This window comes from Phycodurus eques, chromosome 10 (assembly GCF_024500275.1).
Source record: "Phycodurus eques isolate BA_2022a chromosome 10, UOR_Pequ_1.1, whole genome shotgun sequence".
In the NCBI taxonomy this organism is placed as follows: domain Eukaryota; kingdom Metazoa; phylum Chordata; class Actinopteri; order Syngnathiformes; family Syngnathidae; genus Phycodurus; species Phycodurus eques.
In genome coordinates, this window is record NC_084534.1 from 28985167 (window position 1) to 29001291 (window position 16125).

Here is a 16125-nt window from a genome sequence, read left to right on the forward strand (position 1 = left end):
GAGGTGAATAAAAACCCGAAAACCGAATGGCTGAATGATATCCGTGTGTTGCAGGGACCATCCGGTGTTCCTGATCTTCATGCAGCTGGCCATCATCTCCATCTTCAAGTCGTACCCCACGGTGGGGGACATGGCTCTCTACATGGCCTTCCTCCCTGTCTGGAGTCACCTTACCAGATGTGAATCAGGCATAAAAAAAACTAAATGTGAATGTTGTCTTGTGGTAGAAATAAAGTTGGTTTTGTTGTCCGTAGTCCTTCGGAACGTGTTCCTGGTGTCCTGCGTGCTGCTGGCGTGTTCTGCTCTCTTTCCGGTGTTGTGGCACTTGTGGATTTACGCGGGCAGCGCCAACTCCAACTTCTACTACGCCACTACGCTACTCTTCAACGTCTCTCAGGTCGAACACTTTTTAAAGATACTTTTCCCACACTAAAATGTATTGTTCTACACCGACGCCGTTTCTTCTCCCCCGCAGCGGCTTCTCTGCTCCGCACCTTTCTGGTTCCTTGCTTCCTTCCTTCCGCCTTTACTGTGCTTTTTGTCCTTCGTTCCTTCGCTTCTGCTTCTCTAGATTTCCTCGGTAGCTTCTTCAACTTGTCTGGTACTCGTTCTTTTTCCTTCTACACTGCCTTTTCTTCACCCTCTCCTTTGACCCCTATGCTGCTTCGATTCCTTCTCATACTACTTTTTCTTCTGCTTTTTAGTTTCGCCTTCCGCACTGCTTTTTCTTCACTACCTTGACGTAGTTGCCTCTCCTTGCACACTGCTTTTGTTTTTTTCTCCTTCACCTTGTATGCATCTTCATTTTTACAGTTTTGCTGCGTCAGTTCTTTGCTTCTCCTTCACTGCTCTTTCATCTCTTCTCGATTTATATTTTCAAAGTGTACCAATAACGGCCTCAAAGGTTATCGCTGGTCCGTTGACCTTCATCCTTGTTCTTTGGGAGATACTCGTCCGTCGCGTCGTGTCTCTTCTCCCGCTGATGTCTTCCTGTCGCTCGTTCAGATCCTGCTGGTGTCGGACTACTTCTACGCCTTCTTGAGGCGAGAGCACCACCTGACCCACGGACTCTACTTGAAGAAGAAAGACGGCTCCGAGGCCACGCTGGTGCTCAAATAAAACCCGACGAGGGACCACACCAAAGAACTTTGGAGGGTGGAAAAGGAACAATGTCCGGTTCTTTTTGGTCCTCGCCCATGTCCTGCAGGGCTTTTGTTTTGTGACTTTGTTTACACAACATCATGTGATCACTAACAGGAAGTTCAATGATGTTTTTTATTACTCGGAGTGAGGACAATTTATGAAGGAATATTTGGGCCACCACATAGGAGGATTTTTTACATTTTTTTTTTATGCAGGTGCACCTCAATGAATTTGGATATTATAGAAGTTATTTTGTTTCAGTAGTTGAAATCAAAATAGTGAAATATTTTTGTGCTTACGCCAAAGCAGTGATGTCCCCTTATTTTTTGTGCACAGGAGTTAGTCACTCAATTTTCAGTATCTGCTGATATCGAGTCCCGATCCGACACGTAGGCAATGCATTAAGAACAAGAAAAAAAAAAGACCACGTCCAACTGTGTTTGGTCATGCCAGAGTGTGAGGCACGAGGAGAACGTCGACGAATTACTGCAGCAACAGAGCTAACCCAATGCCCCGCACATAAAAATAACGCTCGAAACCAGGGGTCTGAAACTCAACTTATCTGGGAGCCTGATGGAGGGAGTTGGTGAGTCTGAGCCGCATCAACGATTCCACGAAAAAAGCACAACAAATCAAATCTTGATATTGTCGTCACTGACTCTCACTCATCATCATTATTATTATTATTAAGAGTTCGGAACAAGATGGGTGACCCAGTCCTCTCTCTCGTCTCACTGGTATTTTGCATATACCTCAGCATGTCTAGTTGAGTAATGATGTCCGATGCTTTTATTTCTTGAGCACCGCAACTTTCTCTGCATATAAGACACGTCGTGGTGCGCCTGCGCTCAACAAAAAACATTCCATCACACACTTTTCCTAAAGTTGACTGTGCTCGTTGCCGACCTTTCTGTTCCCGGCAGGTTTGGAGAAAGTTTGGCTAACTTCGACACGGTCGTGAGCGTGAACTTATAAGTGATTAAAAAAAAAAAAAACACCCAAGGCAATGACTCTGCAAAAAAAATAAAAATAAAAAAACACAGGCTGCACTATCCCTGAACTTTGATGTCTAAGATGAGGGGGGGCCCTCAAAATATTGTCTCGCGGGCCTCAATTGGCCCCCAGGCTGCAAGTTTGACAACCTGCTTAAAACGATAGGTTATATCGTACAGATATGATATATACCGTTACATAGCACAGCTCTATTTGTAACATTTCAAAATTAGGACAATTTCAAAAATGCAAGCTTTTTCACCCAATACTGATCATCTGAAAATTACGAGATCGGATCGGATCGGGACAAATCTAAATCAAGTATTACTTTGGGACCACCCAGTGGCATGTCGGTGCCGGGGAACCGCGTGAGTGATTCGAGCTTCATTTAGACAAAAGCAGTACTTTGTCGCCTTTAAGAGTAACAATAATGGAAAACGGCTTCTTTTATTATAACCAGTTCCCAGGAATTCGATTCTTACGAATCATTTGATTGCTTGCCCTGACAGTTCCGCTCATTGATTTCTCTTACGTGTGTAATGTTCCGAACTTTTCCAACATGGCAACAAGGCATAAACGCTATTCAATCTGGCAATATTTCACACAATTGGGTTTTTTTCAACAGACCTATGTTGTATTAAGTTGAAAAATAGCACTAAATATTCCCAAATGTTAGTAGCCAAAGTGTCATATATGTATGGGGAAATTTATCCAGTGGGGGGGAGAAAAAAAAAAAAACTATACCTGGTATATAAAAAGAGAGCGGATATCCTGGCGGGAATGATTGAAGTGAGGAGCTCTCATTTGACTGTTCTCGGTGTCAATGTTTCAAATGGACCCAAAAACCCACCCAAATCCGGGCTCCAACTGTCCACTGCCAAAGTGTCCTTGCCTACAGGTCGGAATTGTAAATGAGAAACCTCTCTCCAAAAAAAAAAAAAAAAAAGTATCGGTCAAGGAATCCCTCATTTCTTCTTAGTTCCCATCCCTAACCCAAGAGTTCGAAAGCTTTTTGTGTGGCCGTCTGGATTTGAGCTATTCACGACAGGGCCCAATGAAATTCATTCGGTTTTCCACAGTATCCAAACTCGTTGCGATGCACCATGAAAAAGGTCAACGTCCACTTGAACGCTTGCACGTATGTTTTTTCTTTTCAATGTGCGGCCCTAATACGCCTTTGTGAGAGCTAATGCACCAACTGTGGAAAGTAGAACGAATGTTTGACTTTTGTAACTAAAGCGTGTACTTTTAAACCAAGAATGTTTTGGGTGGAAGCTGCTCATTGATTTCCACGCACCTTTCAATTGGGGAATGACTCATATTTGCTATTCACTCATAGATCGAAGAGAGATTTTTTTGATATAATTTATTTTGTACAGTAAAACAGAGGCGTGTTCCTCACATGGTCGAGTATTTAACACATGAAAAAAAAATGTCATCAGATGTTGACACAAAGCAACCAGCGAGATTGATCGGCTATTTTTTGTTTGTGTAATAAACATGATAGAAAGATGCCTGTGTGTGTCTGTGTGGGTGTCATCCTGCTCCTCGCAGGTCCTTATTTGGGCGGCCTGTAGGCAATCTTCCTGCTCTTGAGCACAGCCCACCTGTGTCGTTTCATGTAATAAAGGAGCGGCACCAGGATGGCCGAGCCCATCAGCAACTGCACCAAAAAAGAAATCAATGAAGTTTCCCGCTTTCATCGAATGCAGCATCCACATTTTGTGTGTGTGTACCTTGAGTCCCATGCGCTTGCGCTGGTCGTGCTCGGGCTCCGCCGCCCACCTCAAGAAGGTGCACACGTCCTTGGCCACCTGGCTCATTGTGGCGGGGGTTCCTATGGCAACGCCGCCTCATATTTAATATCTATACGCTGCTAATGTAGCATATTTGCAACATATTTGTTATTTATGTACCTTACTTGCATGTGTATATATTTGGTTTTTTTAACCCCAAAAATTCTTAAGTGGGGATGTAGTGCCATTTTGTGGGTCAGTCCACCCCTCCCTCTTTTTTTTCTTGAAGAAAAAAAAAAAAACTGCAAACACTGTACACCTCAAATGTAGCTGATACATTTTTATTATTATTTTTTTTTAATCCTATTTTGAGTTCTTTAAAACTAGGCTTTACACAATCAGGATTTTTCGGGCCGATCAGCAAGTTTAAAAAACGATTACCGATTACTACGTCTCCCGGCTGGCCCGGGAACGCCTCGGGATCCGGACGAAGTGGCCGGGGAGAGGGAAGTCCGGGCGTCCCTATTAAAGCTACTTCCCCGTGACCAGACCTCGGATAAGTGGAACAAAATGAATGGATGGATGTTTTGAGGCAAACTTTGTTTCCATGTTTTAAGCAATCTTTCCAAGTCAAATTGTCTCATTTATCTTCATACATTCCTCAATACGTAACTTTTTGCGTCTTAAGCTTTTGCAGTGGCATTTTCCGCCTTACCGTCGTCGTACTCCAGAATCTCGTTGTAGATGGGCGGCGCCATGCCGATGGCCTGTCCGGGGAAGTAGGGGTTGTAGTAGAGCCCCTCCCTCACCTCCACGCCGGCGGGGGGCTCGCAGTAGCCCGTCAGCAGGCTGAACACGTAGTCCTCGCCTCCGTGCCTAAGTTTGAGTTAGAAAATAAAGCGGTTTTGACAAGCGTGCCAATGGTAATGCTTCTCGCACCAGTGATTCCCAACCAGGTCGCCGTGTAAATACATCCTTGTTCATCGCGCTAGCTGTGCCAGCGCCATATAGTGACAGTCAGATCAATTGAATGTGCTTCCATTCGATGGCAGGAGGTAGAATAAACCCCGTCGCCACTCATACAGCAGAGTTAAGTCACAGCACCTTTGTGTGCAATCAAAAAGGCCCACATTTCACGGTAAGTACATTTGTGAGCACATTCGTTGAGATAAAACATGAGTAACCAGTTGTCAAGTACAACACAAATACTCCGTCACATTGTGAGTCGTCAGTGACTTGTAGCTGATGTACAGTGGGTATGGACACCCTTCAAATATTACTTCCGGCTCCTTCCCTCAGGTAGGCGCTACCGATCAATGCAAACTAGAACCAGCAGACATTCCAACAGCTTCTTCCCTCTTCCCATTAACTTAAACAGTCAACTTACAATTTCATAGCAACATACTGCCAATTTTGTTGTCTTGAGTTTGTTGTCACATTTCTGTGGGGCCAACTGTACATTACTCGCAGTTGTCTCGCCACGCTGCACGATTTGCTTATCTGTTGTTGACCGATACTGGCCGCTCATGCCAGAGTAGCATCTGCCCCACTTGCACACTGACTGAGGAGTATCCGCAACATCTTATTTCTCACAGCGCGGGAGGAGAGGCTTCTGTCGAGCCCCTCTCCCATCAAGCCCCGACTGGTGAAGGGCTACGGTGATGGTTGACTTTCTAGGACTTTCTCTCATCGCCTCACCGCATCTGCAGAGCTCAGCCACAGTGATCTTTGGCTTCTTCTTTACCGCTCTGGACAGTCGTATGCCTTTCCCAATTCAGTCCCATGTAATTAAACACAGCTGAACTCCAATGAAGGTGTAGAACAGGGGACTCCAGCTCATTTGAGTTCATTTGCCACAATTTGATTTCGAGTGAGCCGGACGAGTATATTTGTTGTTTGAAAAGCTACACATTAAATAACAACTATTCAAAAAAAGTTCTCATCTTTTTGGTGCAATTAATTACAAGTTCATTCGGAAAATAGTCACATTTTTGGATTGTTATCTTGTTGCAAATCATATGAACAATGGGAAATTTTTAACAAAAATGATTACAATTTCCATGGTGCAATGAATCGGAGAGCGCACCGTTCAGTTATCCATCCTTTGTAAATGTATACATATAAAAATACAAGGTGTGGGGGACTAGTGCAAGGGGGGAAAAAAAGTTCCACCAGCCCAACCTCTTTTGAACTTGAGCTCTGGACTAAAATTGTACAATATTCAATGTCTTAAAACATTCCTATAGGAGGCAATTATTTTCACAGAACTGCAGTGCAAAGGTGGCAGAGCATTTTAAATTTGTGTGCTCCCACAGAGCTCCTGGAACTTGGCATCGTTTGTTTTTTTTCCCCCCTCCATCCACAAGTGCCTCAATGTCATTTATGTGCGCCCTCCAGTGGACAAAACCAGCAACAACAGTTACTTTTATTGAAAAACAGCAGAATGTGTTCTCCACCCCCGTAGGCCGGTTCTGGCCCGCGGGTCATACGTTTGACCCCCCCCCCCCCCCCCCCCCCCCCCCCGGTCCAGAACCATCTCAGGGATGATCAGAAGAAATGGACAGCGCAGCAAAAGGTCTGAATACTTAAGACCACGTGGTATTTCACTTCTCCTTTTCCGAATAAATCTGCAAACACTTCTCCGATTCAGTGTTTTACCGTCAATATGAGTTGCTGTGTGTGCATTTATGAGGGAAAAACTGAACTCACAGAGGAGATTGAGTGAGGTTTTGCACACCTGGCATTGACAATGTAGCTGAGGTCGGGCGGCAGGGCGCCGTTGTTGGCCGCGCGGGCCGCCTCCGGGTTGGCGTAGGGCTTGGGGAAGTAGTCGGACAGCTTGCCGGGCCGGGTGAACATCTCACCCGTCTCGTCCGGACCGTCCACCACCTGCACCTGAACGCGGGAGAAATCGTAAATGGCCGCCAGATAAAACAATAAGGGACTGTATCCATAGACATACATTAGAAACGCAGCGAATCCCCGCATATTGGCCATTCAGCAATTCGTAATAACTTTGCTAATTTGTTTCAGAATATTGCTGAAAATCTTGACTATTTATCACTGTTGTTGTGCTCAGGCCAACGCAATCAAAGTACTACTTTGGCGCCGTCTGGGGGACGCTTATGTTTCATGCCTTCGAAGTCTGACTTCATAACGTTTCGTGTAAATTGTTCATGTGCATATTAGTTTCCCATGTGTGATGTCATGTCAGTTATTTAGGCCAGTATGCTGGCTAATATTACTCAGGGGCCTCACGTGCAGGCGCTTTGTGTGTGTTGAATCGTTTAACTACCGAATAGTCGCTTATGTAACGTGGGTTTATGATTGTGTACAGATTGGAAGTATTTTTTGTTTTTTAAGTGAACATTTATGTACAAGACAATGAGACTCGAAGCATGGTGTTGATGCTTTATGATCCTCTCTGTGTTAAGTGCTTTAATGCAATCATGTGGCATCAATTATTTGCGTAATTATACATTTCACACACGTACATTATACTGGGCTGGGACAGTTAACAAAATCCACGCTTTGGCCAATATTATTAGATATTATTATATTGATATAATGATGATCATATAATTATTGAAAGTATTTTTTTAATTAATCAGAAATCTATATTTGCTGTTCTGTCTATTCCAGCGTGGTAGAACAATGAAATACTCTTCGATTGGATGGCAAAAGGTCCACTAAATCTGTGTATTCACCTGTTGCCATTCACACAACAGAACAAGTCATGGCTCCTTGCAAATACTCTGCAACAGCTTTGTGTTCAGTTATATGAGCCCAGATTTCACACTAAATACATCATAGACGCTTTCATTTCTATATATTATGTATATTATTTCATTTATTTCCGGAATTTTATATGGCATTTTCTATAATCATTTTAAATTGTCATTGGTGATTCTCTGCCTTTTGTAAGAACTGGCTCTGAAATTAGCATACAGTGGTACGTTGATTTAACAGACTGAAAATGAATGTCCAGCTGAAACTCAAAATCAGCCCTTTCATACATCATGCCCCTTTCATGTCTGGAGAAACTTTAGAATTTTAAAGCTTTTCTTATATTCACGATATTTGTTTTTAATGTACTGGGTGTTTTTAGCCCACGAAAAATGTACAAGACATAATTTTGTACTGTACTGGTGTTGTAGGGCACAAAAAAAAAAAAGTGCTTCAATTTTATGGGCAATCTGATTTAACGGACGGTGGTCGCGGGCGTGCAGGCGCCTATTCCAGCTGACTCTGGGCGAGAGGCAGGGTACACCCTGAACTGGTGGCCAGCCAATCGCAGGGCGCATAGAAACAAACAACCATTCCCACCTACGGGCAATTTAGAGTCTTCAGTTAACCTACCACGTATGTTTTTGGGATGTGGGAGGAAACCGGAGTACCCGGAGAAAACCCACGCAGGCACGGGGAGAACATGCAAACTCCACACAGTCCAGGCAGGATTTGAACCCGCAACCTCACAACTGCGAGGCAGACGTGCTCACCGGTCGCCCACTGTGCCAGCACGAGTATCGCATTTCCATGAAAGGAACATACTCCATTTTGGGAGCGCGTCGAAGGAGCTCACCTCCTCTGCAATGACCTTGACCTCTTCCTCGGTGTGCGACACTCCCACCAGGTTCCGGAAGGCCAGGTACTCCATGCTGTGACAGGCCGAGCACACCTGCATGTACACCTGGTAGCCGCGACGAATACTGCACGCACACACGCATGATGACAATTCACAAATAAAAAGTCACATTTCATAAATAATGAACAGTACGTGCATACGTTGTCAAGAGTCCAGTAATATTTGCTGCGTTAACTAAGACGTTGTCCCCTAAAATTGGTTAGTTAAAATGTGCTTTTTTTTTTAAATTATTCATTTAGCTTATTAAAAAAAAATCATTATTTACTGTAAATCATCAAACAAATTTGTAAAATAAAACAGTTGAACTGTTTTGGATAATTGGTTATTTACTGTAAACAACATAAAAAGTAAAAACTTTAAATATACATTTAACATTTGTTTCTTAAATTAATTGAATAACTTTATTCAAGTAAAGCTAGAATACCTGTTTTAAAATGTTTTACTATTATTACTTTATTTTCTTAAGTATTTATTTTAATAATGAAAAACAAAAAAATTGTACAAATATTGCATATAAAGTTTGTTTTTTTGAGGTAATTAGTATGTATTTTAAATAATACAATAAAACAGTCAACTCAACTATTGAACATACTTTTAAGCTATTGTCAAATAATTGGTGAACCTTTTGTAAATACAAAAAAAATAGTGAAATAACCAATTTGACAATTACATTTTCTATTTATTTTATCCAATAATTGTTTTATTAATGATCCTTGAATGAATTATTAATGAAATGAAAACAAGAGGATGACTTCTGTATGAATAAAACAACCTATTTGCCAAACGCATCTGAACGTTTGACCTCCTCCCACGTGTACGCCTTTTGAAAAAGAAACGCCACCGTGGGCGCCCGCCTGCCGGAAGACGTCTGACCTGGCGTGGTCCAGGGACGACAGCGGCCCGGCGTGGCTCCAGGGGTAGGTGGGCGGGTGGAGCTCCAGGTCGGAGGCTTTGACGGACCGGTGCAGCGCCAGGGCCAGGCCGGCCGCGCCAGCGCCCGCCACGGCCAGCGCGGTCAGGGCCACCTTCTGGCCGCGAGGCAGGCTAGCGAAGGACATGTTGGCCTGCGGGGGACACAATTCCGCACATGAACAATTATGCTTAGCCTGTATTTTGCTGGTTTACAAAAGAACAGTCAGTGTTGACAACTAGGCTTTACACGATCAGGATTTTTCAGCGAGTTTAAAAAAACAATAACCGATCCGATCACAAGATGGAGGAATGTGTCTATTTAAAGGACCTGTTCATTTACTGAATACACTTGTGTACTTAATTGCTCAAAAAATTATATTGACAATAAATCATGTATCTGTGTTCCTCTATTTATGCCAGTGAAGCATAGTGACAGACAGAACAAATAGATGGTCTTCTATTACATGGCAGGAAGTAAATACAGTCATTAATGGATCCACTTTTTGTGACATTTTTGTTTGTTGATGTGCCGTGAGATTTTTCAATTGTAAAATATGTACGTGGCTCCATAAAGGTTGGAAATCACTGCTCTCGTCACATCGTGTATTCTAATCAGTCGGGTCAAACCAACATTACAACATGACAGAAATAATGGGTGCTAACTTACTGTCATTAAATTACTTTATTTTTAATTAAATTACTTCACCCACACGGAAACTTTGCAGCATGATTCGACAGAACGGCGTCACGTTTACGTACAACCGTTCGTGCTACCCCCAGCTTGCTAGGCTACATAACGTTTTGTTGCCTGCTCGCGAGCCGTATCGCATTCAAAGTATGTGACCATACCTCAAGCGAGCCTTAAACCAACGTCCTCTCCTCTCCTGAGCGCCGCTGACCACTAACACACGGCACGATCCATTAGTGTTGTCGTCGCCATGGTAACGAGTGTATCCGGTCGCGTTTGCGTTGACACGATGAAGCCCAGTGATCGGAAAAAACGGGATGCGGTGGTATCGGAATACACGATTTTATTGCAGTAGTCTGACGTAGTGCAATCGTGAATGAGCAAATTTGTCTTGTAGTCTGATCCTGCCGGGCATTACGTGTTATCTGTTCCACGCCACCAACATGTTTTTTTTTAAAAAATAACTTTATTGGCTGTCAGATATTTACAGGACTATGCCAAAAGACATGCGACAAGCCTAAAAATAAAATAGCTTTTGGTTTAAAATATACTGTGCACGATGGCAACGCAAAGTAAATGTCTTTTGCGGAGTCGATCAATCACATCATTGATCGGATCGGTGAAGCCGATCAGCCTAAAATGCTAATTATCGGCCGATAAAATCGGTGTAAAGTCAATTGACAACTTGTTCATTTTATTGCGATATTTAGCAACTTTTTTCCAATCCTGCTAGGAACTATTTAAAAAAAATTTATAAAGCATTTTCTATCCAAGAGACAGAAAACATATGCGGAATAATTTTGTTTTATGTTAAACGTTGGCATAAAATTACAAAAATGGTGCCCGTTTAATCATTACGCAAAAGCAGTAATTTTTCCACATTGGAAACTTTTGACCCGAGGTATGTGCTTCCAAGCTGGAAATAAAAGTGTGAATTAATGTGATTGTGGGGAGCCCGAAAAGACCCGAAGCCAATGTGGACGCGCGAGGCTGGCTAACGAGGACTAATCCTGAAATGAGGGACGTCCCGATCCAACTTTTTCTCTTCCGATCCGAAACCTATATTGTAGCCTTGAGTTTTGGCCGATACTGGTCTGATCCACTTTCAGCAATAATCACACATAATTTTACTTATTTTGCAGTATGGAATGTTAGAAAAGGCTTGATCGGGTGATATTACTCAAACAGAGAAGAATAATCAGTAACACAAGGTATGAGAAAAACTGACTGATCCAGTCCGATCCGATACTCGTTTTTTTTGCTGACGTCGGACCGATTTCCGATCTCAAAGATGGGATCAGGACACAACTACCGTATTTTCACGACCATAAGGCACACTTAATAGTCTTTAAAGAGCCTTATAATGCGGCGCGTCTTGTGTGTGCACCGAGTTCCAAAATCTGTAAACGTTGTGTTACTTTAATGAACGCTCCGCTTGACTGACTGGGAGCATTTCCTGGCGACACGCTGCTTAGATAGAGGGAAGGCGGACATGACTGAGGACAGCATGCGGACGTAAAAGGGCGAAGGGTGCGCGTGACAGAGGACGCTAAAGACACGCCCCCAGTAGGTATATAGTTCCGGTATGTGCATCGGTTTGGCTAAGGACCCGCGGAAATTGCACATATGAAGAGACACGCTGACGAAGCACAGTTTAAACTGCAAGCTATCAGTTACGCGGAGGAACATGGCAATCGAGCAGCCGCAGCCGCGAGAGAATGCAAGTGGAGGAAGCTAGGAAAACGAGCTTCGCCAAGTCAAGAAGACGAAGCGGAGCTTCCGCGGGAAAAAAAAGAAAAACAAAACGCGGAAACAAGGCAAGGTGGCCCGAGTTGGTAGACCAACTCGGGCAATGGATTAATGAGCAAAGAACAGCCGGGAGAAGCGTCTCTACAGTCACCATTCGACTGAGGGCAATAACTCGGAGCTCGCCATGATTCCGGGAGGCTTGACGGAGGAACGCCAACCGCTGGACATCGGTGTAAACAGGGTGTTCAAAGTGAAGTTGCGAGCGGCGTGGGAGCCATGGATGACAGATGGCGAACACACTTTTACTAAGACTAGGAGGCAGCGCCGGGCGGGTTACACCACAATTTGTGAATGGATTGTGGATGCTTGGGCTAACGCGTCCGCTTGCACTGTTGTTCGAGCTTTCGTAAAAGCCGGCGTCATTTCTGAGGAGCCGCACGACAACGAGACTGACGCTGACAATGACGAGAGGGAACCCGGCGTGTTTGATGGGGAACTTGCCCAGCAGATCAATATAGAAGGATATAGAAGATGAGGACTTTGATGGATTTGTGGATGAGGATTGATCCAAAAATAACGTGAGTACATTGTTAAATACTTCAATAAAGTACAACTGAACTCAGTTTTGCTGCCTTTTTAAAAACATTGTTTTAGCGTGCGTGCATGCTACCATATGTTTTAAGCTAGCGTATGTTTTACCATGCCTGCGTCAATTAATACGGTGCGCCTTATGGCTGTGAAAATACGGTACTTGAAATAATCAAAATAAAATAAATTATATCAATTTATCCAGCCCTACTGTGCAGTGAGTTCAATAATATGCTTTTTTTTTTTTTTTTTTAATTAAAGTAAAGATCAGTAAAAAGTAGGATAGCATTGTATACCAGTACTGAAAAATACCGCGCTTCCTTTACACTAAACTAGAACAAGACCACATTTTGAGTACCAGTACTCAGTACTTAAATTGGTCTTAAGTCTTAAGGTAACCAATTTGGCTCAAGTCACATCACACAGATAAATGTAATGTCATTTAAAAGTGTATTTGTATGAGTGAGGGGAGCCCAACGTTGCAGATCGGCGGTGGACCGTGGACATGGACGCACGAGGCGGGCTAACCAGTTAGCATCACACACCCAGTTCGCAACCGGGGGATGTTTCTTCAGAGTACGTATGCAGCACTTAAGTTTGGGTTCGAAACCCACCCCATCACCAATTTAATAAACACTTGTTTTCTCAAGTTAGAAGTGGGCTGAAATATCCAAGTTTGGGCAGTCACAATTGAAGAGCTGCATGACAAAGCTGTTGTTTTTTTGGAGTCTGTAAAGTAAACACGCTTGCGCTGCTGGGTTTTCCCCCCGCCCCCCAAAATGAGTCATTTTGATTGGCTCGTGAAGGCTACGTGTGCGGTCATGTGACTGTCTTGTGTCGTCTGATTGGTGAAATGACACTAGTGATCCCGTTTGATTGGCGCAACGGCCGCCCTATCCGGAAGTCGAAGATGGAGTCTAAAAATATACTCGCACCCGCATCGATGGATAAATAAAAGTAGCGAACGGCGTGTCGATCATTGTCCATCCATGCATTTTCTGAGCCGCTTCTCCTCATGCGGGTCGCGGGGCGTGCTGGAGCCTATCCCGGCTATCATCGGGCAGCAGGCGGGGTACACCCTGAACGGGTTGCCAGCCAATCGCAGGGCACTTACAAACAAACAGCCATTCGCACTCACATTCACACCTACGGGCAATTTAGATTCGTCAATGAACCTAGCATGCATGTTTTTGGGATGTGGGAAGATACCGGAGTGCCCGGAGAAAAGCCACGCAGGCACGGGGAGAACATGGGATTGAACCCCGGTCCTCAGAACTGTGAGGCAGACGCTCTAACCAGACGTCCACCGTACCACCTCTGTCGATCATTGTAACTGAGTAAAAGTATAGTAAGTAAATACTCAAGTAAAAGTAAAAAGTACAGTTTATGAAAATGTTACTTGAGTAAATGTAACGGAGTAAACGTAGCGCGTTACTCCCCACCTCTGCAACTAATAGAATATTAAAGTGCTTTTGAGACGGCATACCGCGGGTGACCTTGTCTCACCCAGCCGGCTGCTATCCGCATTAGCATTAGCTCGTAGCCAGGACGTCCGTCCCAGCGCGTCCCCATACGGCGACCATGAAGCACATTTTGTCGTAAACGCGCCGCGTCACCGTTGTTAAACACTCCGATTCGTCTACCTTTGGCGTCGTGACTGTTTTCGGGGTGCACAGGAGGGCTCTCCCGCTGCCCGAGAGCACCACGACTCGCAACGCCGCCGCCATCTTCTTTCTCGTCCAATTACAACTGCAGCTCCCGCTTGGCGCTGCCGAAAAGTTTGCGCATGTGTTTCCCTGGGTCGTTTCCGGTTTCAACATTCAAACAAAAATATATTTTGACGTTTAAGCATGAAATTTGGTTTTACTTTGAAGACCCCAGCCACGGCATGACCGGAAGCAGCAGTTAGGTTTACTTCTTTACACAACAATTGTGCGTTACAAAATGAAGGTGAGGAAGGCAGTGAATAGATACATGGAGGAGAGTCTCACTGTCATTGCCCACGTGAGCATCCCCAGCAATGTTCCCTCTAATATTTCATGTGTGTGGGCAGACACACAAGTTCCTTGAGCCCACTGAGGACCACTGTGAGCAACATCAGATGTGCCCGCTGTGGCCACACACCAGTGTGACACCTGTTCAAAACCTTGGATCATAGCAAGTTCCATGGCTTATTTAAAGAACGAAATTACAGCAGCAATTTTCATTGGTTAACTTTTAATATAATTGATTTAGCCCACTTGAAATGAAAATGCTTTAACCACAGGAGTCCTGAATTTTATTTTTTTTACGCAGCATAGATTTTCTTGTGCGCTGAGTACGTGCTAGCAGTGCGCAATTGCGCAGGCGCGCAGCTTCGAGGGAACATTGTCCAGCACCCCCTCCAAGGACTCCAAAAAGGGTGGGTACTCTGAACTGCTGTTTGGTGCAGAGGCACAAACAACAGTCAGGACCCGTCCCCCCACCCGAAGCCGGAGGGAGGCTACCCTCGCGTCCACCGGGGTGAACCCCGACGTACAGGCGCCGAGCCGGGGAGCAATAGGTATACCCACACCTGCTCGGCGCCTCTTACCGTGGGCAACTCCAGAGCGGAAGAGAGTCCAAGCCCTCTCGAGAGGATCGGTACCAGAGCCCGAGCCGTGCGTGGAGGCGAGTCCGACTATATCTAGTCGGAACTTCTCGACGTCGCGCACCAGCCCGGGCTCCTTCCTGGCAGAGAGGTGACAGTCCACGTCCCTAGAGCTAGCTTCTGTAGCCGGGGATCGGATCGCCGAGGTCCCGCCTTCGGCCACCTCCCAGCTCACACTGCACCCGACCCCTATGGCCCCTCCCGCAGGTGGTGAGCCCACGGGAAGGGGGACCCGCGTTACCCCCACGGGTGCAGGCCCGGCCACCGGGCGCTCGCCTTCGAGCCCCACCTCCAGGCCTGGCTCCAGAGGGGGGCCCCGGTGACTCGCGTCCGGGCAAGCGAAACCTGAGTCCATAAGTTGTCCTCTTCATAAGGGGTCTTTGAGCCGCGCTTTGTCTGGTCCCTCACCTAGGACCTGTTTGCCATGGGTGACCCTGCCCCAGACAACTTAGCTCCTCTGATCATTGCGACACACAAACCCTTCCACCACGATAAGGTGACGGCTCAAGGAGGGGAAATGTAGGAGAGTAATTCATATAATGAGATGTTTAGTGAGGAGAGATTGGGAATCAGATAGAGGCACGAAAGAAAATGTACTGTGGATTAATTAGATCAAACATGGATTATGAATGTATAGTAGGTAGGTCAGCAACAGAAAAAACAAAAAAACTACATGTAATACAAAATCAGGCGTTAGGAATATGTACAGGGCCATTTAGAACAACTCCAAAAGCAGCATTACAGGTTGAAATGGGATCTATGCCCTTAGATTTTACAGGGAAACAAATGTCAATGAATTATTGGGACAAATTCCTGATCATCCTGTAGTAAAAGTGTTGAAACCAAGTTGGGAGAAGCAAAAGAAGAAAATGACAAACTTTGGATGGACAGTAAGTCAGGAAATGAAAGCGTTGGAATTGGGGACATTTAGTTTTAACAATAATACCACCATGGATACTTCCAGAGGCAAATGTTGACTGAACCTTTTGAAAGAAGAGACAAGGAAATAAGGAGGGTTATTGTAGTACACATAGTATAGAAT

The 16125-nt window shown here is 44.7% G+C and overlaps 2 protein-coding genes across 3 annotated transcripts in view; one reads left to right on the plus strand and one right to left on the minus strand.

Annotated features, from left to right (window-relative positions):
- pigu (phosphatidylinositol glycan anchor biosynthesis, class U) overlaps positions 1-3758 on the plus strand; it is a 10109-nt gene extending 6351 nt beyond the window's left edge. For both annotated transcript variants that reach the window (XM_061688337.1, XM_061688338.1), the window contains exons 10-12: positions 55-179; positions 255-397; positions 1006-3758. In XM_061688337.1, the coding sequence (XP_061544321.1) occupies positions 55-179; positions 255-397; positions 1006-1119 (382 nt within the window). In that variant the 3' untranslated portion in view covers positions 1120-3758. The remainder of the gene's footprint in view (positions 1-54; positions 180-254; positions 398-1005) is intronic.
- LOC133408939 (cytochrome c1, heme protein, mitochondrial) lies at positions 3494-14210 on the minus strand. Its single transcript, XM_061688339.1, has 7 exons — positions 14098-14210; positions 9391-9581; positions 8455-8581; positions 6610-6767; positions 4588-4748; positions 3873-3973; positions 3494-3799 (listed from the first exon to the last, which is right to left on the minus strand). Exons 1-7 carry the CDS (start codon positions 14179-14181, stop codon positions 3695-3697), a joined length of 927 nt encoding a protein of 308 aa, XP_061544323.1. The 5' UTR covers positions 14182-14210; the 3' UTR covers positions 3494-3694.
- Between the last annotated feature and the right edge of the window lie 1915 nt (positions 14211-16125).

Coding starts and splice junctions, on each gene's coding strand:
- LOC133408939 (XM_061688339.1), bottom strand. CDS start 14,181: ATGGCGGCGGCGTTGCGAGTCGTGGTGCTCTCGGGCAGCGGGAGAGCC. Junction 9,582..14,097: donor AAACAGTCACGACGCCAAAG/GTAGACGAATCG, acceptor TGTCCCCCGCAG/GCCAACATGTCCTTCGCTAG. Junction 6,768..8,454: donor TCAAGGTCATTGCAGAGGAG/GTGAGCTCCTTC, acceptor TCCCGCGTTCAG/GTGCAGGTGGTGGACGGTCC.